At 38.0% G+C, this 12005-nt stretch overlaps 1 protein-coding gene across 3 annotated transcripts in view; it reads right to left on the bottom strand.

Annotated features, from left to right (window-relative positions):
- The window catches only part of sema3c (sema domain, immunoglobulin domain (Ig), short basic domain, secreted, (semaphorin) 3C), a 160857-nt gene that overhangs the window by 131117 nt on the left and 17735 nt on the right, over positions 1-12005 (bottom strand). For 2 of the 3 annotated variants that reach the window (XM_072562624.1, XM_072562622.1), the window contains exon 2: positions 1634-1773. In XM_072562624.1, the coding sequence (XP_072418725.1) occupies positions 1634-1736 (103 nt within the window). In that variant the 5' untranslated portion in view covers positions 1737-1773. Of the gene's footprint in view, positions 1-1633; positions 1774-11031; positions 11196-12005 lie in introns of all 3 variants that reach the window. The other variant, XM_072562625.1, reaches the window with a different exon arrangement.

The following is a 12005-nucleotide window of genomic DNA, read 5'->3' as shown; positions in this document are numbered from 1 at the left end:
ACATATTTTGCTCTGTTCTTAACATTCTCAAGTTTGCTAGCTCAAATTTCTCCCAATTGACACAAGGACTGGAAATGTCAATCTGCAGGACTTTAGAAGGGCAGAGCTTGTTGGTAGTCTCATAATTGACATTCGATGAATGCCTTTGTACTGAAGGTTGTGACACCACTGCCAGATCCTCAGAGGAAGTGCAGAGAACACAATATTTAATGTTTTACATTGCTGACATGAGTGGAGCACTTTGCATTCCTTCCAATTTACTGTTTTTATCTAACTTACAGCCAACAGTCAACTGATTTCAATAAATGTTAATTTTGCATTAAAAACACTTTTTGACAAAAAGAAGTTATGATGGTTTTTGTTTATTAGTAACATTTCTAGCTCTGAATCAGAGGGTGTAGGGACATTCCAACCCTACTTTGTGTGAATTGTGATTAATGTTCATATTCCAAATTCTGGGCTGATGTTCAATGAGATCATCGAGTTCATTTGATGGCTATTCACTTGTGAATTCTTTCAGCCCTCTTTACAGGACACCCGGATGACAGGGTAAAGATGGTTATGACTAAGAATGTATCACTGACTTTGTGTGAGATCATCTTGTTAATTAGCTGATCAATTTCGCCATTATTTCTCACTATTCTCCAAGGGAAGAGTGCAAAGGTACAAATACAATATTTAGCACGATTCAGTTAATGGAACCTCTTAATGCAATTTTAAACTCCTTGCATCTATGTTATTGTATCTTCCTCCAGCAGAAGATTAGAATAGAGCAATCTCACTGACCTCGTCACAGACACTGCCAATACCATGACACCATGAGTTGTGCAGTTAAAAGAAACCACCATCACCATCCACCTCTCCTGATAAATGACCCTCCCTCCCTCAGATGGCCTGGTAATAACAAAACATTTTCCAAGAAAACCTTTTAAATAAATCAGACCAGGATCTGAGCTCTTGTCTCCTCCCTCCCTTCACTAAATTATCAATGTTTCAATGCTGCCACTTTCCAGGCTCAAGTACAATGTCTTTCTTTTATTGTTGAGTCAGATATGTTAACTTAGTTAACTTACTATTTACGACAAAAAGGATGTTCAAATGGAAGCAAGTAAATATATTATTCTGTGATAAAAGAAAATAAATGCATATTGTTCCTTCAGTTTAGATGTTCTGTCTCCTAGTGCACAGAATTTAACAGCTGCTCATAACAAAATTTCCAAATATTCAAACCTGCAACTTTTGTTTTCTTAAGTAAATATGAGATCTACTTACACATGATTGAAGAAATGTAATATAAAACATTGATACTGTTTAAAAGCTGTCTTCATTGAACAAACTTTTATTACACATTCAGTTCCTTATAAACAGACATGGAATCTGTCTATACTTTGGAGAACTTTCATATTCACCCTTGAAAAAAAGGACTCTGCATTCAAGCTTTGCAGACAATCTGGCCTCAGTCATTTCCACAATAATGCAATTACAGATGTGACCATTCTACACCACATAGAGACAGCTCTGTTCAGTTTCTTTCTGAAACTTTCTGCCTTACAAATAAAATGTCCAGAACATCAGGAAGTGGATATTTAACAGTATAAGACATAGAAGGGTACATTTTTACTGTTGCACTTACCTTCAGATGTGAGGTACACACGTGGCAAGGTATGTTGATGGCTGAAACCTTTGCTGGACTCCAGAAAGATCCCCAGGATAGCAAGAAGAAATAATTTTGCCATTTTGTGAACTTTTAATGTTATGCCAGGTCAGAATAAGCTACAGAAAATCAAAAGAGAACTGTTAGATTGATAGCTTTAAAATGATACCATCACAATGCAAGATATCGAGAGAAACTAAACTCGTTTAAATTCATTTTTAAAATGTCCTTTAAAAAAGGTTACCTTTTGTGGGCCAAATGTGAGTGAGTTCCCAGTCTGGCATTCACATTGAAATAGTTTAAAATGATATGAATACATTAACCTCCCCAGATGTGTATTCAAACATAACAAAACACTGATCGCCCAAGAAATCCTGCCTATGTTTTTATACACAAAAGTGACTAATTTAAAATCTGTTGGAGAATCAATTTAAACCATTGGAGATTTTTATTTCTATGACTGGCAATCTCCACTTCTGTAAGCTTGCCTAACTGATTGGTTCCTGTCTCGGTTAAACCTCTATTCATGCCTTTCTTATCTCTGGAATTGGACACGCCAATGTATTGCTGCCTAGCCTCCCATGTTCTCCCTTCAATAAACCTGTAGCCATCCAAACTTCTGCTACTCATGTCTTAATTTGCATTAAGTCTTTTTTTCCTGTCATCCTTGATCTGCATTAACTGTCAGATTAGCAATGTTTTGATCTTAAAGATTCTTATCCTTGTTTTCAAATTCCTCTATGACCTCATCTCGCTGTCACTTTGTAAAATCCTACAAACTCACAACCCTCAGCTATATTTGGCATTCCATTTATTCTGGCTTCCTGTGCCTTTTAGATTTTAATTGCTCCACCATTGCTGGCCCTGCCCTTGCTTCCCTAGGCCTCAAGCTCTGGAATACCTTCAATGTAACTCTCTACCTGTTTTCCTTCTCAAGATACTCCTTAAAACCTAAATCAAGCCTTTGGCTATCTGATCTAAATGGTTCCTCACATAGATTGGTACCTTATTTTTGTTTTATAATGATTACATGAAATACGAGACATTTTATTAAATTGAAAACACTATATAACTTGCTGATTAAAATGATTTTAAATAGTAGAAAGACAATAATTGTGTTGTTTGGATTCCATGGTTATACATGGAGAACCAGGGACTGTAAAGTTGCATCTACTTCTGCTTGGCCTGCTGTGCTTTTCCAGCACCACACTTTCAACATCTATTTCACTAAACATTGCCTACTGTTGGAATTGATTCCATTTTACATTGTCTGATGAAGCTAAAATTATCTTGATCCAGTCAAAGGACTATAGGCTTTCAAAAATTAACTCTTGTGTGATTTCTACCAGTCTTACTTTGAAATAATCTTTCCAGCTGTTTGCCATCTTCATTGTATATAGACAAGGTCCATTCCTGGAAAAACTTGAAACAGAACATGATTTCTGTCGACCACACCAGTGGTGGGATATTGTGAATGAGAAATGTAAACACTTGCTGGTTTCCTGGTTTTGAAGCATAAATATTTGTCTCTCTCTTTGAAATGATCTTTAGTGGACATTGTCACCACCTGCTTGAACATCATGGACACTCATGCCAACATTAATTAGATTTTGAAATTTTATGTATGGGTCAGTTTGTTAGTGTGGGAAACAGCTTTTATCCATCTTTTAGTGGCATACAATATTTTACGCTCTTCATAAATAACACTAACCCTTTAAAATTGGTTGCATTTCTAGATATTAGTGATAAAGTTCTTTAATTGACTTAATTGAAAATAAAACCCTTGTAAATGTGTTGGAGTTAAACAGAACTATGCAGGGATGATTGAGAGTAATAGTGTTTAGGTAGCTAGCTGGATACTAAAAAAAGTGCTGGCTAATCATAATTGGGTGGTTTGATCGTTGAGCAGAGTTTGAATTGAAGGCAACATATGGTAAGCAGATTTCAGAGCCACCATTGTTATTTAAGATCTTGATTTATAACAAGATCCGATTCCATTCATTTGTTCTACATGGAAAATAAGAAGATTAATGTTTTACAACATTCATATGCAATAACTTCAACGTTAAATCCACCAATCTACGCTGAGTACTTCAGTGCTGTGTAACAATCAGCGTGTTCACTTTTTAGTCCTTCATTCCTAATACCATTCGTTTTGCTTTTTGCAAACCACACAGTGAGGCTTCAATTGAATTCTGAGCTCCATACTGGATCTGGTTTTGTATCAAAGAAGCAACTACTGACCTACAAGATAGATTTGTGCAACACAGGGCTAATTTTATGAGCCTGTTTTTTCAATTGAGGACCTTACATAGAAAACTGCAACATTGTCACCCTGATGCTGTAACTCAGGCTCTACATGAGTTCCCGCTAGGATTATAAGATCACAATTACAATATCTCCCATATTGTTGGGTTCATAGTATTACAAAATACCCATTTAAAAAAAGCTTTGCTGACACTAGTCATTTATTTATATTGAGAAACCTAAAGGAAGAAAAAGGCCTCAAGTAAAGAACATCACCAAAGCTGAAATAGAAGAGAATACCAAAAAGCATGATCAGGAGGTAGCAAGATTGTCAAGTCAATCTGTGACAGTGCTAAAGTATAACAGATGGCTGGGAATGTGCTCCAAGATTGTGCTATTATTTTGCAGCTGGGATTGTGTGACAATGTTTATGAAATCACATCTGAATCCTAAAAATATGTTAAAATCTAAATGTATTTGTGGTTTCTTCTTTTACTTAACATATACACTTATTAAGGCATAATTTCCCCTTTAAATTTGACACATTGGTTTTCTGCTTAACTTCCAACTGACGTTTACCAGGATTTTCCAGGCACCTGCCTGTTTGCAGGTAGTTTGGATCAAAATAACAGGACTTTGCTTTTTCTGTCCTCGTGCAAAACTACCAACAATCCACCACTGATGGATTAATGGACAATGTTATTTATCTGGAGGAAGTGAGGACTGCAGATGCTGCAGATCAGAGTCAAAATGTGTGGCACTGGGAAAGCACAGAAGGTCAGGCTGCATTAAGCTCTATACCAGGCGTATGCTCAAAAGGTTGACTCTCCTGCTCCTTGGATACTGCCTGACCTGCTGTGCTTTTCTAGCACCACAATGTTATTACTTGGGTTATTCTGAACCATACAACTCAGAAATGTTCCAACATCAATCTTCAACCTTTCCTGACCTTGTCAATTTTATTTGGGAAAGTAATGGAAGTGTCTCAATTTGCCTCAATATTCTTTGTGTTGGCAAAGCAGAGAGAGCTGATTTACACTGAGAATTTCTGTCAGTGAAAACAGGGTGGGATATCCTGTGGCTTTACTGGACAAGGAAATGTGTGGTCTTTTCATACAGCAGGTAAAGAAAAAAGTGATTCACTCAAACTTAAAACATTCTCGGTTATTTAGTTAATCCAGCTCTATAAAGTCAGTGATGCAGAGTGAAAGCAGTTTTAATATCTTTCTGTGGAGATTTCCTTGCCCAGCTTAAGGCACCTAGAGCAGCAACAGTGGCATAGTCTGTAAACAAGCTTCTCTGTGATTATCACAAACGCACGCTGCGATTTGACTTTGCTCATGGCCAGAGGATTACATGTTGGAGACCTGATCTTACAGGAAGCTAAGATGATCATTCAAGGTTTGTCTCTCCAACCCACCTCTTTTTTTTCCCTGAGATTTTATTTCATCTGACAGCTTGAGAACTGTGAAACCTCATCGCTCTACAATAGCAGATGAACCTATAAATGACAGATTGTTTGGGCCTCAGGCTACTGCCATCTGCCTTGCTGTAGATGTTCAGTTACCTGTGATACTGAGTTGCTATAGAAATGTTAACCATTACCTGCAGAACTTTCAAATCTGCCCCAAATACTAAATTTATGATGTCAGGAGTCCTCTCTGTATTTGTCATTACAAACGTTATGAAATTTGACTAAACATAAATAATTATTCATGTTCTCCAATGCAGCTTTATCTAACTAGTTTGGGATGTCTATTTCAATTTTACAAATAGCAGGACTTACACTATACCTACAAATGTTTAGCCAAATAATATCAGTAGAGTGCTAACCACTTAGACAATAAAATCACAATAAGTCAAATTAATGGGGCTGCCCATAAATTTATTTTACGCAAAACATTGAGATAATTAAAATGAGGCCCCTGTGTAATCCAATTTGCCGATAAACATGTTCTACAGAGTGTCACTTTTTCTCTTGCTGTAAGCATGGAAAAATATGTAATCTTATATTGATTTGTTTACATTCATAATGGCCTCCTCTTTTACATTAAAGGTTTATCCTTTTCCATCTCTATTTTAAATTTAATAGAATTATGGTTGCTGGCCCCAAAGTGCTCCCCCACTGACACCTCAGTCACCTCAGTCATCTAACCTGCCTTATGTCCCAAAAGTCGGTCAACTTTTGCACCTTCTCTAGTAGGTACATCCACATCCACAGAAAATTTTCTTGTACAACTTAACAAATTCTTCTCGATCTAAACCCTTAACACTATGGCAGTCTCAGTCAATGTTTGTTTCTCAATTTCCCTCTGACTATTAGGGAGTCTATAATACAATCCCAATAAGGTGATCATCCCTTTCTTATTTCTCAGTTCCACCCAAATAACTTTCCTGGATGTATTTCCAGGAATATCCTCCCTCTGCACAGCTGTAATGCTATCCCTTATCAAAAATGCCATTCCCCCTCCTCTCTTGCCTCCCTTTCTGTTCTGGAACATTAAGCTGCCAGTCCTGCCCATCCCTGAGCCATGTTTCTGTAATTGCTATGATATCCCTGTCCCATGTTCCTAACCATGCCCTGAGTTTATCTGCCTTCCCTGTTAGACCCCTTGCATTGAAATAAATGCAGTTTAATTTATTAGTCCCACCTTGTCCCTGCCTGCCCTGACTGTTTGACTCTCTTCTGTTCTCAGCTGTCTCAGATTGATCTCTTTCCTCACTAACTCCCTGGGTCCCACCACCCCACCCACCCCCCCCACCCCCCCCCCACCTTACTAGTTTAAATCCTCCCGAGCAGCTTGAGCAAATCTCCCTGCCAGTATATTAGTCCCCTTCCAATTTAGGTGCAATCCGTCCTTCTTGTGTAGGTCACTTCTACCCCAAAAGAGATTCCAATGATCCAAAAATGTGAATCCTTCTCCCAAACACCAGCTCCTCAGCCATGCATTCATCTGCTCTATCCTCCTATTCCTGCCCTCACTAGCTCGTAGCACTGGGAGTATTCCAGATATTGCTACTCTCGAGGACCTCCTTTTTAAATTCCTGCCTAACTCTCTGTAACCACCCTTCAAAATCTCAACCTTTTCCCTTCCTATGTCGTTGGTTCCAATGTGTACAATGACCTCTTGCTGGCCTCTCTCCCCTGTGAGAACATTCTGCACCCTCTCTGAGACATCCTTGATCCTGGCACCAGGGAAGCAACACACCATTCTGATTTTCACTACTGGCCACAGAAACGTCTGTCTGTACTTTGGACTAGAAAATCCCCTGACACAATTATCTCTTGGAACCCGACATATCTCTCATTGCATTAGTGCCAGTCTGAATACCAGAAACTTGGTTGTTCGTGCTACGTTCCCTGAGAATTGGCTACTTTTCTGCCTGTTTGTCCAATGTAGTGTTTGTTACAGTCCTTGCGTGGTATTTTGTAATTGACATTAGTTTTGCTGGTATTTGTATAGGTCTTTGAAATAATGTTCTAATGCAGCTTCATTTGTGGGTGTCGGGATGGTTGCTTCTGTCGTTCAGTATTTGGTCCGTATGTGTTGTTTTCTTGGAAACGTTGGTTCGAAGTTCCACATTGGCTGTTCGCTCTATTGTGACATCTAGGAATGGCAGTTTGTTATTATTTTCCTCCACTTTAATGAATGTTATGCCAGTAAGGATATTATTGATGGTCTTGAAGGTTTCCTCTAATTTGTTTTGTTTAGTGATGACAAAGGTGTCATCCACATAGTGGACCCAAAGTTTGGGTTGAATGGTTGGCAGAGCTGTTTGCTCAAGTATCTGCATTACTGCCTCTGCTAAGAACCCTGATATCGGAGATCCCATGGATGTTCTGTTGGCTTGTCTATGGGTTCTGTTGTTGAAGGTGAAGGGGGTGGTAAGGCATAGGTTCACTAGCTTGACAATTGCTGATGAAGTTGGTGGCATTTGGTGTATGTGTCTCTGGGTCTACTAATAGTGTAGTCAATGTTTCCTTGGTCAGGTTGATGTTGATGGATGTGAATAGGGCTGTTACATTAAAGAAGACCATTATTTCATCCTATTCCTTCTTAGTTCTTTGACTGTCTTCAGGAATTCTTGGGTGGAGTGGATGGAGTGGATGGTATGAGTCTTCTACTAAGTGTTTTAATCTTTGGTGTAGCTCCTTGGCTAATCTGTAAATTGGTTTCCAGGTAGCATGACCATGGGTTTGAGGGATGCTCCTGGGTTGTGAATTTTGGGTAATTCGTAGAAGCGTGGTGTGCTGGATCTGGTTTCATTTTTTAGAAGTCTGTCTTATTTACGTCTCCAGATTTCTGAAGCTTTTTCAGTCGGGCTGTAATTCAGTTTTCCAGTTATGGGGTCAGGTTTATCACCACCTGTTGGTAAGTGTCGGTATCTGCAAGCAGTGTGCTTGTTTTCTCAATCTTGTCTGTTTGGTTTCAAACGACTGTCAAGCATCCTTTGTCTGCGGGTGGGATAACAATGTTTTTTGTTGAGTCCTTCTAGTTCTTTATTTTCTTGTGTTTTGAGTCTGTTTCCTTCCTTTTTGCTGTTTCATGTTGGTGCGACTGTCTGATGGGTTGCTGGGTTTCTTCTGTGAGTTTGTTATTCCTAATGCTGCTAAGAAATCTTTCTTGTCCGCACCCTGGAAGTTGTAATTTAATCCTCTTACGAAGACAGCTTTTTCGGTGTCTGTTAAGGGTCAGTCAGATAAGTTTTTTTATCCATGCTTCTGTGGTGTCTGTGTCGTTATTTTGTGTGAGTTTGTCTAGTTTTTTTCTGCAGGTCTAGTTTTTTTTCATTTTCAGTGTTTGTCACTATTTAATGTCTATGGCTTGTTATACTGTGTCTGTCCATTCATGATCTGTTGCATTAGTGAGTAAAGGTTTTTGGCATGAAACTTCCCATTTATCACCCGCTGAGAAAAAGAGCAGGAAATGACATCACCGTAGAAAATTACATCACTGATCCAAGGAAACTTAAGCACATAAATAAAAAGTGGGCCATCCCACCTCCCATCTCCGGAGACTAACTGATGATGCTACCTAGTATGGTGACGAAACATTGGAAAACAAACCTTCCAGCTCAGCGAGCAAAGCTACATCCAGAATCTCAACCTAAGCTACAAATCTTCTCAAAAATCGCTTAGAGTTTACTCTACAGATAATATCCACATTGAAGGATAGCTATGTTTTGCATTCTTACTCGCATGGTATTGAAAATAATTGCTCTACTAAGTACTGTGTTTATAAAAATATAAAAACCCAATATGGCTTATAGCAACTATGTTAACATGAACAGAGTCCCTGTCTTGCATAGTCATAATATTATCAATTAAGTAATTCTTTACATTTTGGCTTCAGAATTGATCTTTCTTTGCTATCTTGGCATGTGGAATTTAAGCTCCATGAAACATCTTTTTAAAAACCACATTCATTCACAGACAAAGTAGATTTTTCCCTTCTCAAATATGAATAGAGTACACTCCATTGCATAATGCATTCTTTACATTGAGAATCATTACAGAGCTATAATTGACTTAAATATATTGTTGGACACACATATTTCACAACAAACATCATTTCAGTATGAGAAGCAGCCAAGTTTAAGCTAATAATTTGAGACATTTTGATGTCACATGCTATATTGTGATATAAATGAAAACAGAGCCTGCAGATGTCAGAGAAACATTTTAGATGGTCTTCAGTGAACTGGTTTTCTAATTCTGCTATAATCCCAGATTTTATATAGATAAAGAAAGTTCATAGGACTATTTGAAAACTTTAACCATCTGCAATTCTCTTGTAATTTTGTGGCTTATTAGAGAATCTTCTTGTTCAGCCTTCTGTGCAAAATCAAGATAATTCTCCCTTAAAATTCCATTTAAGTTCCTTGTAAAATAAATTTCAGCTCAAGTGGCAGAAGAACACCTCTTCATTAACTGCAACAATGCCTTTTCAAACAAAAGAAACTTAAGAAAGTGAAAAATGTATCTTCTAAACAGTAAATCTACAAAATATTATATGTTAGAAGCCATAATATTTTGGGGGCTGACAGGATATCAAAACATTCAAAATCCAATGCAAGAGAGTATTTGAGCAATGATGTTACAATATCATTACTTAATCTCAGATTATATGTCTGTTACTGTTGTGATTTCTGACATAATCAGCTCACAAACTGCAAACTCAGCTTCTTGCTGCATATTATTTTGCAAGGGGGCCCTGTACTTCTGACAATTATGATAATTCCCTCATTATGCCCACTGAATCTTTGTGATAGAAAAAAACATCTCTGGTCTACATTTGAAAGTTTACTCAATTTTGTTTTAATTAGGTAGAATCTCTTAGAAGTGTCTGACTTTAGAAGTTGATTGTAGAAAAAAAAGATTGCTTGTAATTCTTTCAAAATGATTTTGGTATCTCACAGAGGAGCCTAAGTGTCATAAAATACTGCTGTAGATTTGAGGAATTGCAAAGGTCATAGCTAAATGCTTTGAAAATTAATATGTATACAATATGTCTAACCCTGGGTTTGCTGGCACCTGCAGGGAAATGGTGCCTTCTTGGATTGGCCACCACTGCTGTTCTTCACTTACACAAATCAGTGAAAACAATATTATTGGCTTAATGAGTGGTTTTGAGAGATCCAGTATAATTTTGCTTCACTGATATTAATTTTAAACAGGCTGTTTTCCCATATTAGTCTCCCAGTGTGGTGGTTTCCACCTGGCATGGCAGTCTTTTCAGAAATCTCATCCCAGAATGGAGGTCTTCTTCAGCAGCTTCCAGGTATTCCAGCAGCCCAGGGAGGAGGTCTAGTCCTGGCATGAAGATGGCTTTTGGGTCTTCCAAGAGCCCAGCGTGGAGATCTACTCCCTGCATGAAGACCTTGTCTCTGCCCTGCTTGGTAGTCTTAGCTTAGTTTGCCAGTGTACCCTGAACCCAGGAGCCACTAATTGAACTGTGATGAACTTTTACTTTTTCTTTCTTCGTATTTATGACTTCTGTGACTAGTTTAGGCACCATTGTATGGTGACATATAAAACATTTCACTGTATCTTCATATAGAAATATACATGACAATAAATTGCTCTCAGAGAATGGAATAGAAGTCTGTGTTTCAACAAGTGCACTAACCAGTATATAGTAGTCTACAGTTTAAATACAGGATTCAAATCAAAGTTCACTGATTCATCTTCCAACATTGTCATCCGGTCCAGAGCACGCTTCATGGAGCAGGATAAAAGGAACTTGTGTTTCTTCTTCCAAAAATACACAGAGCTCTCTCTGTGATTGGCAATCTGAAGGACAGCTCCGTAAGAAGACAAATATAAGAAGAAATAAAGTGGAATGAACTTTATTATATCTGTATTTCATACATTTTATGATATGCACCTATATTAAATGTATCCCTTATTACATCACCCTTAACCCACCAAATTACATCTTCTTAAGTTTTTACGCAATCAGTCACAAGCCTCCATTTCTCTTACTAAGTTACTGCCATGTCTTTTCTCAACTCAACTTGTTTAAGACATACCTCCTCTTCCCTTGCTCTGAATACCATGAAAGTATGATCAATCAACTTCTTGTTCGGGCACAATAGTGGCTAACATATTCATGGTTCCCTCTCCTCAAGTACTTGTCCTCTCTCTTGTCTAAACATCCGTCATCACTCTCACTAAAAGAAAAAAATTCCTGCCATACTCCGCCATCTCTCACTGTTCTCTCTTCTAAAGCTCCTGAATGTGTCTTCACCTGCCAAATCAGTGCTCAACATGCTTCCAACTCCATGTTTGAATTTGTCCAATTAGGTTTCTGCCCCTGCTAGAGTGCTAAAATGCCCCCAAACAAAATGTCACAAATGACATCATCTGTTACAGATTAATAAAATACCAACTGACATTAGCAGGGAAGTGCATCCAACTGGATTGTTCTTTGACAGAGAGGCAGACTCAATGAGAGCTGAATTGCCACCCTTTGTGTTGAATTTTTGTCTGATACTATAAAATTAAAAGCATTTAAACAGTTGGTGGTGTAAATATCTAACAGTGCCATAAATAAAGTTCGTCATATTGGATGTGGTCTTATGTTAGAGTTTTTTGAATGGC

The sequence above is a fragment of the Chiloscyllium punctatum genome, chromosome 44, assembly GCF_047496795.1.
Source record: "Chiloscyllium punctatum isolate Juve2018m chromosome 44, sChiPun1.3, whole genome shotgun sequence".
Lineage (NCBI taxonomy): Eukaryota > Metazoa > Chordata > Chondrichthyes > Orectolobiformes > Hemiscylliidae > Chiloscyllium > Chiloscyllium punctatum.
Note: the sequence above shows the minus strand (reverse complement) of the source record. Positions and strands in the feature narration are given on the sequence as shown.